Raw genomic sequence first — 17,340 nt, 5'->3', positions numbered from 1 at the left:
AGGGTGTAGGGGGCATCGTGGGGCCCATTGCATCGCTCTCGAACCTTGTGTGCCTGTGGTACATCTCAATCGATCAAGATCAGGATGCTTGCTGATGGATCTATAGCCGGGATTTTATCCACAACCCGCTTGAAATGTGGATAATGTCTGGCAATGTCAGGTGTGAGGATTTCGGACTTATCGTCAGGGAGCATGTCACATTCGATTAAGGTGGAGAGTGGAATGTGAGTCTTACCATCTAATGACTCCATGATGAAATTGTTAGTTCGGCACCCTGTTGTTTCAATAACTCTTGAGGCGGTCTTCAAGGTGTATGCTGCCGTGCCCTCTGTAACTCCAAAGAGCTCAAAAGCTCTGTTCTTGCCAAGGACTTATTGCTCTGCCCATCGAGAACAACATACGCCTTAACAGCTTTCTCCCTCTGGCCGGCTGAATAAACTCTGACAAGAAAGATTTTGGAGCACGACCTTGCTCTGACGGTAGTCCCACAAATGTCTGTGCATTTTGCTGTGACAGCTCGAGGAGCTTCTTCTCCTCGCTCCCCGCCTTGCTCTCTTGTGGTTACAGGAGTCTCTGATATCCAGGGGGCTGGCCCTGGGTGTAGCGCAGTAGGTTGGTTCTCACTCTTGCACTCTCTGCACTGAACATTTTTGTGGCAGTCTTTTGCTAGATGAGTGAATGACGCACAGCACTTAAAGCAAATATTATTCTCTTTAAGATAAGCTTTCCTTTCATCTAAAGATTTACTCCTTAAACCACAAAAAGTTTCTGAGGGGGTGTGGTTTGTTGTGGAGTGGGCATTGTTCATCTGGTTCGGCCCTCCTCTTCCCTGAGGGGCTGGCTTGCATGCTTTTAGAGTTTGAGGAGACTTCTGTCTTTTTGACAGAAATTAGTATTTTCATGTTTTGTTTGAAGGAGTGTTCTGGCTTCCCTGTCTTCCAACCACCTGTGAGAGGGGCAAAGCTTAGATCATTGGGCGTTTTAGCTTGATCACAAACAAACTTTGCGAAGAAGGAGAACGGTGGGCAAGACACTTGGTGATTTTCTTTGTATCGAGATCCTAGAGAGACCCACTTGTCATGCAGGGAGTATGGCAACTTTTGGACGATTGGAGTGATGCCCCAAGATGTGTCCAGGTAACTGAGGCCTGGTAGGAACCCATCGGCTCTGGCAGCTTCAAGCTCCAAGAGAATGTCTCCCAGCTCTCTCAGCTTTTGATTTTCTTGATTTGAGATTCTTGGAAAATCACACACTTTCTTCAGGATAGCCTCTTCAATTGCTTCTGGTGATCCATAGCAGTCTTCCAACCTTTGCCATACCATTCTTACACCTGCAGCTGCATCGCGTGTGGACCGCTCGTATCCTCTTAGCATGCTCTGATGACTTTGGTCCCACCCATTTACATAGCAAATCTAGCTCCTCTCTTGACGTCAGTTTTAAGGCCTCTGTAGAACTGTGGAAGGATTGCTTCCAGGCCCAATAATTTTCTGACTGATCGTCGAACCTTAACAGCCTAGAGCTTATCATCTCTCGCCGTATTAGATACTTGGCCAGGTCTGTGGTCGATGATGAAGTGGGCTCGTCAGTTCTGGCAGCACCTTGTTAAGGTTCAAAAATGTTGAGGAGGAATCCATAAATAAGCACTGATCCGGGCGGGTGCAATTAGACGGCATTTTAATGAACACATGTGTGAGTCCGAACGCTGTGCAGATTTCAGCGTCGAACTAAACTTACAATAATTAGACAAAGGTTTTATAGGGTTGGCAGTCTTCCTGTTACCAGGCAGACTTAAACAAAGCATACGTCACTCCAAAACCACAATGACTTTTAACATAGTTTAAAACAGAACATCTTCTTCGGGTCGAAGCCAGGTGCTTCCTCTCAGCCCGCCTTCGCTATCGCTTATCTTCTGGGACATCTGGTGTACTTCCTGGAACAGACTACCACGTACGCACCCAAACTTTGCAGTTATAAACTCTTACCTAAATGAGTCTATCTAATAGGTGTGTGCGTGCACGTGCGGGGGCGCGTGCATGCTGTGTACTGCGTACGTGTCGTGACCTCTCTCATTATATGTGTCTGTATGTGTGTTTATGGGTGTCTCGCCCTTAAATGCTCTCACATCTCACCCGTTGCACTTCTGACCTTTCACCAGAACAGAGGCTCATCCTTACATATAATAACCTAACTAGAACTATATATGTAATCTACTGAATAAATGTTTTAATCAAAAGCCTCTACTAAAAGCTTAATACAGTTTCATATCCTACGCACAGTACTTGCATTCAGAGTCTGCTTTCAGTTTCACTTCTGCAAGAGCCTGCAACTTCAAAAACATGTACTTCCTGTCGCTGCAGCTCAGTCTTCTCACCCACTGAAGACTCCAGTGTAAGAATATAAAAACATTCAAAAGCCTTTAAAATTATAAATTCAACTCAACAGTTTAAAGTGGTTCTTCTTGGACCTGTAATAAAGACTAATATGATACCAATATATTTGAACATCTGAATGCATCTAAATGCAACATCACTATTAATAATGAAATGTTAATGATGATTATAGAAATAGCAGCAAATAATAGCAGTAAAATATTCTACCCCTCCGGACAACCTGTATGAGACTGAGGCGGTTGGTAGCTACTGTTGTATTGCCTCATATCATGTGACTGTGTCTGGTATCTGTACGTATCCTTGGATGGATTTAAGCAATGTGAATGTGAACGGGCCTGTCCTGCAGGGGCTTTGAGTACAAGGGTAATAGGGAGTGGCATCTTGACTCAATTTGGATGTTCTCTCAACAGCCAAGTCGTATTTCCTGATCTCATCACTGTCAACTGGTAGTTGGTGCATCAGAGTTGGCATGAGTTCTGGTAGTCCTGTGTCTTGGTGGGGTTCAGGACTTGGATTACGCTCAACGTATTCATTTTTCAGGTTAACCCGATCTAACTCCCCAAATTCGTTCCCAACAGCTGCTTCAAGAACATTTGCTTCAGCAATGGCAGCTGCAGCTGCACTCTCAAGTCTCAAGGTATGGAAACTGGCTTGCAGCTCTGCTTTATTTCTAGCAGCCTCAGCCGCTGCTTTTAGTTGTTCCTCCTCAACATATGCTTGTGCTTCAAACATATCTGCCTCTTTTTGTGCAAATAGTGCTTGATCACGTGCAGCCTCTGCTTTTGCCCGTGCTCTGGCTGCAATGGCACTGGCTGAAGAGCACTGACTGGCACGTGAGGTGCTGGAGCATATTGACCGCATCGCAAGCGTGTCGTTGTTACCATCCATTGCAGCTTAGAAGAAACAGAAGAAACTGTGTTTCCACCCAGGTCCACTTTTCTGTAGGTAGCCGTTTTGGGACGATGCCTTTTTACTATTCTGCCCTCACTAGAGTGTGAAGCTGGTTTCTAGCTTGGCAGATAGCTAACAGGTCCACAATAAACATCCAGGAGTCAGCGGATACGTTTTAGATGTTTACTGTTGAAGCACTGTAAAACTGGTACAGAAACAAAAATAAAATATTACATTTCTGCTGTAATTGCATTTTCTTTATGTGGCAGGATGAATGTTATCCCTCGGTCCAACCCACTTTCACCCTGGCGCATTAGGGGGCGCTAGTATAAATAGTGGCCATTTGAGTGTCCCTGGATCGCTTACCTGTGATCTCCTTTTTGGTCACCTGACTTCCCTTTGGTGTTGCCGAGATTATTTGCGGGTTACACTTCTGAAGCCTCCATCGCGGCTGGTAGGTGTTTACTCATTGTAGTGTGTACATTACCTTACTTGGTGGTAAACGGCTATTGTTTGTAGGTAGGTCGTAGCTGTAGAAGCCTCCGTTGAGCCATTCTGCTCATGTTTTATGATGCAGCTTACTCGGTACGTAATCAACTTTTGTTACGATCTCTGACTTTTTATTGTTCTTTTATAGTAATTACTTATTATGCTTTGCAGGAAGTGTGGGCCTTAGTTTTACGCCACGCTACGCGAACTGAAGTGCTGCTGTTTTGCTCTGCTTTGCTTTGCTGTGCTTTTACCGTCTGTTCCCGTTGCGAGATTTCTTTCCCTGCTGCTGCCAGCTTTTACAGTGGACGTCGGCATGGACAACGGCCATATGCATGCCGGTTATCGGAGTCAGCTGGTGTGCATATTGATTGACCGTTAACTTGTAGTCGTGTAGACGGCAAGTTGGAGCAATACGGCGATTCCGTTTGCTCCAGATTTTAGAGTTTTATTCAGATTGTATGTTGTTTTACTGTTTTTGATTTGTAGTTTGGATTTTTGTTACGCCACTGGTGGGAGGCCCTTTTTCTAGCTGTAGATCACCAGTGTGGTCCTGCATTTGGGTTATCCCCCAGCGCTACACATTAGTTTGTTGTAATATATTAAAATTTTCTTTGTTTCTTTTATTCAGATGCGGAGTGCCGACGTGGAGGAGACTAGGGTGCCTTGGTGGTGGGATCCTTTGCGTGTACACACCTGCCTTGTTTAGTTTATTAGTGTGAGTGTGTGATAGTGTGCTGCACTTGTGTCTTGGTGTGTTTTCTTTTTTTAGTTTGTGTGTGGCATCCCTGCCCCTCCACTGGTAAGCCTCAGCTCTGAATACCTTTTTAAGCATATTTGTACATGAATATTTATGATTGTGCTTTTGTATGGTGTTTTAAATAATTATTAATAAATTGTCAATTTGTTTATCATTGAACCTCGTCTCTGTACTGAGTATAGCGAACCTAAGTGCCTTTTTGGTGATTTAGTGTTACTTCCAGTATTCTCTGGGTGAAATTCCCAGGGTGGCGTTGTCTTTTTAAAACTGTGAAGAGTATTTACTTTATTTCCACCTCGTGCTGGCACATTTACAACATCAAACATCAAGCCATGCACTCCAATGTATATACGGTGGAACCCCGACTTACGAAATTAATTCTTCCCCGAGGGTCTTTCGTAAGTCAGAAATTTCCGTAAGTCGAAGCACCCATCGCGCCTTTTGAGTGAACGACAGGCTATAGGCTAATTGATAACTGCAACAACAATACATCGTTCAAGTGGAACAGCAAAGTGCAAGTACGAAAGCCAATGGGGTTGTCACATGATTCGGAAGGCATTGTGGGCATTGTAGGCATTCTGGGCTCAGCCAATCAGAGCCAGCGGATTTCGTTACGCGGGGATTTTGCTGTAACACGTGCAGAACTATTGCCGTTCATTGCCTTCGTAACTTGAATTTTTCGTTAAATGGGGTATTCGTTAGTCGGGGTTCCACTGTAACACATAAACACAAGCATACCCAGACCCCTTTGCTGGTTATTAGGCCAAGGCATATAGTGATTAGCTTAATGCTAACATTACAAGGGAAATCCCATAGACGGGCTAACATGTTAGCATCGCGGCCGTTTTTCACACAAAGGAAAGTTTCTCACACAAAACTCTAAAACTGCTACACAAAGCTTAGACAACAGATAACAACTACTTACAGACATGTGCTCTCTCAGACTCAGCAAGAAAAAGTGAACAAAAAGTGGAAAAGACAACAGTTTGGCTAAAGGACTGTTTTCACGAGAAGGGTCTGGCTGCAGCCACAGGGGAGCGTCATATTAGGATCTCCACAGTAACCGGAAACACGTGACCTCCACAGTAGGCAGAAATATGTTCCTGCATGGAAACCTTGCAAGTGGATCGTAAAGGTTGGGAGAGAGTCTTTCATGTCTAAATTTGCCGTTAATAATTATATAATTCTAGGAATCATCTAGTTTGCTTACACTGATTACGTTGGCACTTCGTTAGCGTTACAACAACGGTCATACCCCCGAGGTATCTAAACTTTAGTAAGGAATGTGTGTACTTTTGACACATCTGGTTAGCATTTAGTGGTCAGTTTCAAACGTATTTGATTTTTCTCTCTCTGTTTTAGATGCAAATATTAATTTGGAATTCTGCCTCCAAGCCAGAATTGCAGGAATGCACCACGTGTTGGCTGTTTCACCTCCCTCTGTGCCCCACTCTCAGCCCTACTGTAGCGGCAAACATTGAGCAGCATATAAATGGACACATTAAAAATGCTTTGCCTTTGATTGATTGATTGATTGAATCTTTATTTTGAACATGTTAAAAAAATACAACAACATAGAATTCAAAGAGACAAATAAATAAAGCAAAACAAAAGGAAAACAAGCAACCACAACTACAAATAACTTTCATGTTCAAAAAGGAGCAGGAAGAAGCATAAGCTTATTTAATCCCACCCCTTTTCCACTATCTAGTAATCAATAGACTACAGAAATACCCCTTGCAATTACATTATATGTTATGTGTATATATATATATATATATATTAATTTATTTATTAATTTATATATATATGTGTGTATATATATATATATATATATATATATATATATATATGTATATGTTTCTATCTATCCATACCTACGTATATACACATACACACATATACACATTTTCAATAACCCCAGTAACACCTCAAAGGATACACAACCTACAGATATATATACCCATACCAACATACCCGTGCACCCGCACACACATGAAAATATTGGAGAAGAACACCCTATCAAATCTCTACCTCCTCCCTGTACCCTGTAAAAACCATATCTTTAAACCGCTTTTTAAACTGCACCATGCTCGGACATTGCTTCATATCTTTACTTAGTCTGTTCCACAGCTTCACTCCACACACAGAGATGCAAAAACTTTTTAATGTTGTGCGGATACAAGGATGTTTTAAAATTAATTCCCCCCTCAAATTGTATCCCTGTTCCCTTTTAGAAAACAGTTTTAGAATATTGTCAGGAAGCAGGTTATTTATTGCTTTATACATAATTTGTGCAGTGAGAAAATGAACCAGATCTGTGAATTTTAGAATTTTTGATTTTAAGAATAGTGGATTTGTATGATCTCTGTAACCAGTTTTATGGATTATCCTTATGGCCCTTTTTGTAATATAAAGATTGATGATAGCGAACATTTGTAAGTATTGCCCCAAACCTCTGCACAGTAATGCAAATACGGTTCAATCAGGGAACAATAGAGAATGTGGAGTGATTTGTGGTCCAGAATGTGTTTTACTTTACTCAAGATTGAAACACTTCTTGAAATTTTGTTATGTATATGATTTATATGAGACTTCCAGTTTAATTTATCATCTATAATCACACCAAGAAACTTATGTTCAAGTACTCTTTCAATTTCCACACCATCTATATGAATCTGTGCTTGTGCATTTCTAAGGAATTCCCAAATAAGATTATTTTAGTTTTACTTAGATTTAGAGATATTTTGTTCCTGTTAAACCATTTTTAATTTTGCACATTTCTGAAGTAACTGTATCCAGCAGTTCCTTTAGATTCCCCGAGAACAAAAAAATATTTGTGTCATCTGCAAATAATACTAGTTTTAATATATCAGATGCCTTACAAATATCATTTATATAAATAATAAATAATTTTGGACCCAGTACAGAGCCTTGTGGAACACCACAAGCAATGTCCAAGCATGATGAGGAATGGACACCCAGCTTCACAAATTGTTTCCTGTCACTTAAATAATTTTTCACCCAGTGCAGTACAACCCCCCTGATCCCATACCGTTCTAGTTTATTAATTAATATGTCATGATTGATTGTGTCGAATGCTTTCTTGAGATCCAGAAATAGTCCAGCTGCATACTGTTTCTGATCTATAGCATTTGTAATCTCCTCAATTGATTCGATTAATGCCAGAGATGTTGATCTTTTTGATCTGAATCCATATTGACTGTCAGAGAGTAATTTATATTTATCTAAGAATTTGTCTAATCATTTATTAAACAGGTTTTCTAGGATTTTGGAGAATTGTGGTAGTAAAGAAACCGGCCTGTAATTTGTGAAGTGGTGTCTATCCCCAGTTTTATACAGCGGCACAACTTTAGCTATTTTCATTTTGTTTGGAACTTTTCCAGTCTGAAATGATAAGTTGCAAATATATGTTAGAGGTCCTACAATTCCTTCAATGACCTTCTTGATGATTATCATGTCAATATCATTACAATCAGTAGATGTTTTATATTTACACCTGTGTACAGTGTCAATTATTTCTTTTTCCTCCACTGCTGTGAGGAACATTGAGTTAGGGTTCCTATCAATCAGGCATTCACTACAGTCTACTGATGGCAGTGACTCAGGAATTTGTTCTGCCAGATTTGGTCCAATATTTACAAAATAATGATTAAAGCTGTTGACCACATCAGCCGTGTTTTCCATAATATTGCCATTGTCAATAAAATATTGAGGATAACTTTGTTGTCCAGAATGATTTTTAATGATACCGTTTAAAACATCCCATATTCCCTTCATATTATGTTTATTGTTGTTCAATGTTTTACTATAATACTCCTTTCTACATACACGTATAATATTGGTCAACTTATTTTTGTATTTTTATATATTTATTTTCAGCATCTTTTGTTCTTTGTTTTAGGAATTCCCTATAGAGTGTATTTTTCTTTTACATGCATTTTGTAAACCCTTAGTGATCCATGGTCTATCTGAATATTTGTGCTTTCTGTTGTATTTTATTGTTGGACAGTTTTTATCGTACAATTCCATGAATATTTTTAAAAATATGCCATATGCAATATCAATATCAGTTTCTTCGTACACGTTGTCCCAGTCCTGATTTAATAGATCGTTCTTAAGTGCATTCATAGTTTCTTCTGTCCTTACACGTCTGTATCTCAGTTGTTCTTCATGCTGATTTCTCTTATAATTAGTGTTATAAACTGCAAAAACTGGTAGGTGATCACTGATGTCATTAATTAATAATCCACTCACAATGTTGTTTTCCATATTGTTGGTGTGAAAATATTGTCAAGTAAGGTGGCACAATGTGGTGTAATTCTGCTAGGCCTGGTTATTTTAGGATGTAAACTCAAACTGTACATAGTGTTTAGGAATTGGTCGGTCATTTTATGCTTTTTCGGATTCAACAGGTCAATATTAAAATCACCACAGATAAACATAACTTTTTGATTAGTTTTAGAGAATATTTCTTCTATGAAGTCATTAAATACTTGAATACTAGAGCCAGGTGTTCTATATATACAGCTAATTATTACATTTTTCTCTTTTTCCTTATAAATTTCAATTGTTATACATTCTAATAAATTATCAATCGCAGTTGTCATACTTTCCACCACCTTGTAATTTAGGTTTTTATCCACATACACAGCTACTCCCCCTCCACTTTTGTTCCTTCTATTTACAAAATTCACATCATATCCCTCCAGTCCAAAGTCCAGTCCTTTTTCCGCATTGATCCATGTTTCAGAAATGGCAATAATTCCAAATGGATTTGTCAACTCATTTAGATATTCCCTTATATTGTTGAAGTTGGCATACAGACTTCTGCTATTAAAATGGATTATTGATAATTTATTTTCCGTGTTGATGGTGTGTTTAAACTGTTCATCAGTGAAGTAGCAGCAGTTATTGCTGATATTGTAGAAGAAATTATTTTCCGGGTCTATATCCTTTTCTAAGTCTCGAACATTATGGTCTGTGTATCGAAATGTTCTCAGTTCCAGATTATCATAAACAGAATTCCAATGAGTTATATTGATATTGTTGCCGGATGCAGATGAAGTTCTTTTAGACTGTGCCATGTGTTGTGTTGTGTGTCACGTCACGTGTGTATTCATACCTCCAGTGTAAGTTGAACCTCAGTATTTGTCCAGCTCCTCCATATTTCTGATGACCAACAGTTTGGCTTGTTCCGGTGTTCCATTTAGTTTAATGAATACTTTACAGTTGGTGGTCCATGTATTTTGAATTGTTCCCTGTTTCTTCAAGTAACGTGCTTTCCTGGCGATGTCCGCATTTCTTTTTGTCAGATGTTCATTCATGAAGACATCGGATCCTTTCAGTTTCTTTCCTTGTTTTAACAGTGCTGTTTTGTGTTTTCTGTTAGCAAATCTCACAATGATGGCTGGTTTGTCACTGTCATTTTTTCGGGGTAGAGGATGGCAAGCCTCAATGTTGTTATAATCCACTTCCACACCTTTGGACCGTAGAAAGGTAACCACTTGAAGCTCCGTGGAGTTGACATCTTCCTCTCCTGGCCCTCCTACATTGTCAGCGGCGACCGCCCGGGCGTATGAACGGGGTTTGATGTGAAGCCCCGTGATGATGACATCGTTTATCTGGGTGTACTGCTCCAAATCCGCCACTCTTTTCTCCAGGTACGCCAGCCGCCGATCCTTCTCGGCGTTCTGGATGCGGAGAGCCTTATAAACTCCTTTAATACCAACATACCTTTCAAAGTTATGTTGGTATTAAATATACCTCATAGTTAAAGTTATAAATATGCACTTCTTTTCAGCACCTCTGCAGTCTCTTTGTTGACTTAAATGTTGCTTTTCACATTGTACTATTCAGTGCATTCATCAGCAAGAGAAAAAAAGTGTGTTTTCATTATATGTATTTTTTTTTCCTGTTCACCACATTTCCTGACAGCTCTTGTGATCCACACCATTTTGCTGTCATTATTGAGGATGGCTTGGATATTTTTGTTAATATGTACAATCTGATTGTTAGATAAACTGATTGCATTCTATACAACTACATTTAAATTACATGTTGTTGTTTTTTTCTTTTTTTTCTTTCTTCCAGACAAAATGATATGCCGGTGCACTTTCACTGTCCTGTCTGTAACATGACAGTCATACAGCGTGGGGATGTGGCAAGTCAATTATTGTCATGTCAGCGTTTAGGACTGCTCCCCACTGAACTCCCTCAATATTTTTGAACCTTAACAAGCCCCATCTCCCTCTTGATGTCTTGTCTCCACCATCTAAACCATTTTCTGAGTCTTCGGTAGAACATTCATGTGCTCTCCCCTCTGTGCTAAATGAAACTGTGGCTTGTGGAAAGTCCATGAAAATGAAACGCCCTCACTGTGGTCTTAGTCTTCTTACAAAAAAAACTTCAAGGCTCACACGATGAGGAGGCATTCAAACAGATCAATAGATGTTTGCCTGGCCTGTCATCTGCAGTGTTTTTGTGTAGAGGAAATTCTTCCTCTTTGTTTTCAGTTTGCAGAGGACATGGAGCTCTTTTAAATGTGCTGACAAGCAGGGACTACAGGTCAATGCGATGTTTGACATTTAATGGACAGATGAAGGCCCTGGCTGTTTGTTTGTGTTTTTTATGTGTTGTTGTTTTTTTTCAGTGTACAGAATTCCACTTAAACTTATTATAAAATGTTGTTCACTTGTTTCCATGTCCATACTTATAGTAAAACATTTTAGTGTAAATGTAACAGCATTGTTTATACTTGTAACTTCAGAGTAAAAAGCTTATTGTTGATATTAACATTAATGTTTTACCCCGTAATCAATAATATTTTTTATACATTTTACGCATTAACCCTCTGGGCTCTATCCTGGCCATTTGGGGCCACTTCACTTCTTTTTTCTTTTTTTTTTTGACCACTACACTGCAGTGGATCAAAAGAATAACACAGGTTTGATCTTAAGGATCTAATAGTTGTGTGTGTTTGTGCATGACATTGCAATGCAAATATGTATTTGCAAGATAGACTGGAATAAATTATGACGCATCAAATATTACACAGGCTGCAGTGAATTTTTGTTGATACACACTCTAAGAAATGACACACTGATGTTGGTAGCATTATGTAAATGTTTCATGTTAAAACTAATGCTACCAATTGATTTTTAACTTTAAACACAAGTATGTTGTTTTGAATTTAATTAACAACATAATATTTCAATACAACAAAATGCAGTAAATTAAATCCAACGTAAAAAGTTCATTTAAAATGAAGAGCGCTTTAATTTAAAGAGGATTGTCCTAATAGGCTCTCCATACTTCTGAGTTTGCACATGTGCAGTGTGGAAGTTTTATCATCCGCCATTTTCAACTGAGACTTGCATATACTTAGTTTCCTGGATAGAATCCATCGCCATCTGAGGATTATTTGGTAAGTACAACAATTTAAGGATGACAAATTTGATTAATGTATACTAACTGATTAACATCTGACACTTTCGGGAATACTTTTGCATTTTTTTTTAAACAAATGATGCCTGGTAAATTTTTTAACACTCTAGCTTGTATACCTCTCTCACGTGTTAGAAGTATGAAGACATTTAACAAATATTGTTGAACCTGCTTCGGTGTAATTTTCCAAAAATCTTGAGACTTGCCTACTAAGAGCGACAGTTTTAAAATTACTCCCAACATCTACAGCACCTGCTCCCTGACATCAGTAATGACCACTGGGAGCGCCAGCGATCCTGTAGTTTGAAGAATGAAATGAATGTGTAGTGTATTTTAGAAATGTGCATCAATTAAGTTGCTACATTGTTTGAAATAATTCGACTCCATGTTGATTTCTGGTTTAGTGTCAAACGCAGGGATTTAAGCGATTAACACTTTGATTTGTAAAGTATAAGACATGCGTTCATCTGTTGTCATTGAAGTGCAGAATAATGTGTAATACTGTTATATATAATGCATTTAACTCCTTGTATCAGTTTCCATTGGTTATCGTCGCTACCGAAGACAGGAAATCATCAAAGACATGCCATTCATTGCAGAGGTCAAAAACAGATGGCCTGCCCTGTTTTCAGAGACTGAGGTAATTCTGACTAACTTTATTATTGCAAGTCATTTTCATAAGGACTTGTATTTGAAGAAGAACAAAGTACTGTAAATTTTGTATCTTTTAAAATTAACAATGTTTGACTGAAAGTTGTAACATTCTTGCATGTGGCCTCTAATAAAATTAATAGAGAATACTCTCTAGTTGTAATTTTTAATATGTTTCAGGTTGTTGCAGAGTTCACCCGCATCACCATGGTCCCTTTGTTGTCGACTTTCATGGCCAAGCTGGACCACTACGCTGACCACCTTCTTAGAGTGTTCAAAAAGAAGGGGGGAACAGCTAAACGCAATATCAACTTAATCATGGCAGCCATGGATGGGGTATGTATTTTAGTTGACCTTGATTGAGCTCTGAAATTATTTGAATGCTTCTTCAACTTCTGTGTCTGTCATTAATCAGATTTTTTTTTCAACTAAATATGTGTATATTTGAATATTTTGTAGATACATGTGAATCAGTGACATGCAGTCAAGTGTAATGAGAAGCAAAATACTAACAAAAGAGAAATTCAATTTGTACACTAGATTTTAAATTTGACGTTTCATCTCTCATCCGAGAAGCTTCTTCACTGAAGAAGCTTCACTTTTCTTTCCAAGCTCCTTAGACTATGATGACCTCGATGACTGAGAACCTTCACAGACTTATTGTTATTGCAAAAAATACCACAAAATGTCGTGATAAGATTTTAAGTCCATATTGCCCAGTTCTAATCTTCTATTTAATTTTAATATTTTTAGGGGCACAATTATTAAGTATATTGTTGAACAATCTAGAATTGATTAAAGCAAAAATGAAAGCTTTCACGTAATGTCAAAATTGACAAGCTTCTATTTTTGGGTTCATATATTTGTTGATCTGACACAGAGGAGTCAGTGCCTTACCAATCATGAACCTCACTGCACGTCACTGATGTGAGTTATGAAACATTGCTTAATCACATATCTGCATTATGTTTTAATATTTTTGACTTTGTTTTGTAAAGAGGTTGAAAGGAACCAAAATAGGAAACTTCCCTCATATTGAGTTCTTATCTCCACCAGAATCCCAGCGTTGATGTTCGACGGGAATGCATTCTGAAAGCTGTCTGTGTCTACTTAAATGAAAAGCCAGATGACCTGTTCAAGGAATTCTTGGTAAGTTAAAAAAAGAAAACGATCAGTTATTTTCCTTTTTTTAATTTGGGTTTGGAAATGGAAGGTGGACTTACTTGTCCATATGTATATGTATATGTATGCAATTAACTTATCTTTTTCTTTTATTTTTATTTAAAGGATGTGGATCTTGGTGCAAGCAGAGAAACGGAGCAGCTGACTTTGGGAGTCTATGTTGTCAGACATGAAGGAGCAAACTCTGCAGATACACCTGAGGACATTGGTGTCATCATAGAAGGATGCACTGTGCTGCAAGCTCTTAGTGATGTGGGAAAGGGTTGTGCCCTCCTGCTTGGACTAATCTACAGTCTAAATCTGAGCTACCCAAAGCACCTGAAATACACATTTGAATTTCTTCAGAAGGTGCTGATGGAGTTGGATGGGAACAACCTATCCATGAAGGTGCAGGTTCTGAAAAACAAACTGCTTGAGTGAAACAGCCTGCACTGAACTATAGAGGACACTGAACTTTAAGGTTCTCGAACCCTTCTCCTTGCACTTCATAAACTGTTCAGTTTGAATTGCTGCAAGAACTTCTGCAAGGCCTTTCACTTTTCTGCGTTCTTTGTTCTTGAACCTTTACCAACATCCAACTACACTGACAAAGACTGCTCCTAACTTTGGACTTAAGTTTAAGTTTTGAAGCAAAGGTTATTTTTCTAAATATGGACAAAAATGACACTAAAGTAATTTCTACCTGCTGTATTGTGGGATTTTCATTGTAGCCCAATCAAGTTTAAATTAAGTCATGTTAATGTTAAATGTTGGAATCACAACACTTTCCAGTTTTAATCATTTCAGTTTAACATGACATTCTGTATCTTGTCTTCCTGCACTTAAAATGCACTTGAATATATGTAAAGATTGTTTAAGAAAAAAGATCTAGAAGCATTTGAACTGCTCAAAGTGTGCTTCAACAAGTTTTACACAAAGTGTTATTAAAGTTAGGTTAACTGAATAAACTTGTTTGATTTTTTTAATTTACAAACTTAAATAGAGTAAGTTGCAATTCTGTTAAAGTGATTTAATCCTATAGTTTCAGTAGAGCATGTTTTGGGTGAGTAGATTTATCAGATTTACTTAAAATTTCTTGTTCAAATTAAATGTATCATACATTTTATATTTCACTAACCCAGTTGTGTGGAACCGGTTGACATAACTGGGTGGAGTAAATACAACATTTTATTTCTTAGAGTGCAGGTTATTGAGCTTTGAGGTTCCCAGTCAAACTTATCTTTGAAGCACATGCTAAAAACACTTTTACTCTTGTACATTTCATAACAAGACACTATAGCCAAAGTATTAACTCTCAAAAAAAAATTCAAAGCTGCAGCTGCAGCACATACATCAACAACTCCAAACTCCTGGAGTTTATGCAGGTGCAAAAAGTGCTACTGCTGTAAGTAAGCCTAACAGCTTCCAGATCACTTATATTTCTGGAAAGATGGTAAGAAGGGCATTCCTGCTCATCTCTACAATCTCCCAGATCTTGGAATACAATGCCTTTGTCCCATGAAAACCACTTCACAGTAGTAGGAGTCCACTAAAACCTACCTACAAATGAAGAGTGATCCTGGAAGAAACAGGGCGCACACTATAGTGACCTCAACAATTGCAAGACAGCCTTGTCCCCGATGCTTATATGAAAAAAACATACGAAGATTTATGAAACCATTAGGACTTTATCACTGTTTTATCTGAAAAGTTACTGGTAATATATAACCTAACTGGCATTTAAAGTGTAGAAAACAAAATGTAGATAAAAATTTTGGTTTTGCTGAAAAGGACTGGTGCTAATTTAAAGTGTCGGTTTAAAATTGGTAAAAGTAGATAAATGTTTTAATAAATATACATTTTACAGCATTTTGTGAACATACACAAAAGTGGCCATTTTTGGCAACGGACAAGCTGAGAGAGAGTTTTATAGTTTTTACTCTCCTTGACCAAAAATAATAGTGCACAATAATCAATGTTGATGTTAATCAATTAGATGCCCCAGACTCTACTATTAATAATACAGTGGTCCCTCGTTTATCGCAGGAGTTACGTTCTAAAAATACCCCATGGTAGGTGAAATCTGCGAAGTAGCAAACTTTATTTTTTACAATTATTGTAGCTGTTTTAAGACTGTAAACCCCTCACTACATGCTTTATACACTTTCCTCAGACATGCATGAACATTTTCACACTTTTTTCTTTTGTTTAAACACTCTTAAAGTTCAAACCTTCGTAGAGACACAAGTCCATTATAAAATGAAACCGTGCAAAACGTTTCATCGGCATTGTTGTGTTTGTCGGGGAGAAAACTTACAAACATACAGTACAGCACTTCAGAGTCACACAGCTAGCGATCGAAGATTTATATGAATTCGACAAACTAAACTCATTCTGTAGTGTACAGCAGCAGTCTCCAACCTTTTTTGCACCACGGACCAGTTTAATGTCAGAAAATATTTTCACGGACCGGCCTTTAAGGTGTCGTGGATAAATAAAACAAAATAAAATGATACAGACAAAGAAAAAACTGTGGTATTTAGGTAAATATAATAATAAACGCGAATTCACTGTGTGATTGTGTAACTTTATTAGCGGCATACTCCTGAAACCAACAACACTGGGAGCAACGTCCTCCTCTCTGCTTCTTAATGCTCTGGTCGCTATGGTAACGCGTAAATAGTTCTTTCAAAATAAGACACACAACTACAACATGGAAAAAGACCCAGGGAACCCGACTTAACGATTAAAAACCCTGAAAACCATAGACTTCACACCCGAGCCTCAACTCTCGCGTCCCGGTACCAAACGAGCCCGGGTGTTGGGGACCGCTGCTGTGCAGAAGACACGGCACTAGATTGATTGACAATGGTCTACAGCAATCAGAACGCACAAAACAATGTGCTGTTAAGAAAAAAAAAATCAGCAAAACAGCAAGTCCGCGAAAGGTGCTGATAAATAAATTTGATTCTAAGTGGGGGGTTTTTAACAATCTGGGTTAAAAACACTTAGAATCAAATTTATTTATCAGCAGCATCAATAGTAACAAAAATTCAATTTAGTTTTCGCTGTCAAAGTCGATTTAACTGAAGTTACGTGTTTCCGGTTAGTGTGGAGGTCGCAATATGGCGCTCCCCAGTGGCTGCAGCCAGGTGCTCTTGTTTTTCACTGGTGAGGTACTACGGCAAGTCTGCTGGTACAAAAAACACACACCCAAATTATCATGCCTGCCTTAAAGGGGCAGCACACTGCAACTTATGGACACCTTCAGTCATTCACTGTCCCACTTTTAACCCACGAGTTTGGCATATGTCATCTCTTTTAATGCGACATCTCCTGGTGATAAATAAAGGAACAGAAGCCTTTCATGTGTTTTTATTTAGGCTTAGATGTTTGACGGCTCGTAGCGATGTGAAATAAGAACGCCCCAAAAATATGTTAAACAGACATTAACTGTTATGGTCCTGGTCTCTCACCCAGTGTTTATGTGTTTTGTGGGTTAATTAATATTCTTTGATTTAGTGTTAATCA

General features: G+C 38.5%; 1 protein-coding gene across 1 annotated transcript in view; it reads right to left on the bottom strand.

The window, feature by feature from the left end:
- Positions 1-17,340, bottom strand: part of LOC120435193 (NACHT, LRR and PYD domains-containing protein 12-like) — a gene marked incomplete at its 5' end in the record, with an annotated part of 247,265 nt that overhangs the window by 67,418 nt on the left and 162,507 nt on the right. The window contains one exon of the mRNA XM_039604263.1: positions 14,280-14,293. Within this exon, the coding sequence (XP_039460197.1) occupies positions 14,280-14,293 (14 nt within the window). The remainder of the gene's footprint in view (positions 1-14,279; positions 14,294-17,340) is intronic.

This window comes from Oreochromis aureus, linkage group 3 (genome assembly GCF_013358895.1).
Source record: "Oreochromis aureus strain Israel breed Guangdong linkage group 3, ZZ_aureus, whole genome shotgun sequence".
NCBI lineage: Eukaryota > Metazoa > Chordata > Actinopteri > Cichliformes > Cichlidae > Oreochromis > Oreochromis aureus.
The sequence above is the reverse complement of the archived record's forward strand: the minus strand, read 5'-3'. Positions and strand labels throughout refer to the sequence as shown.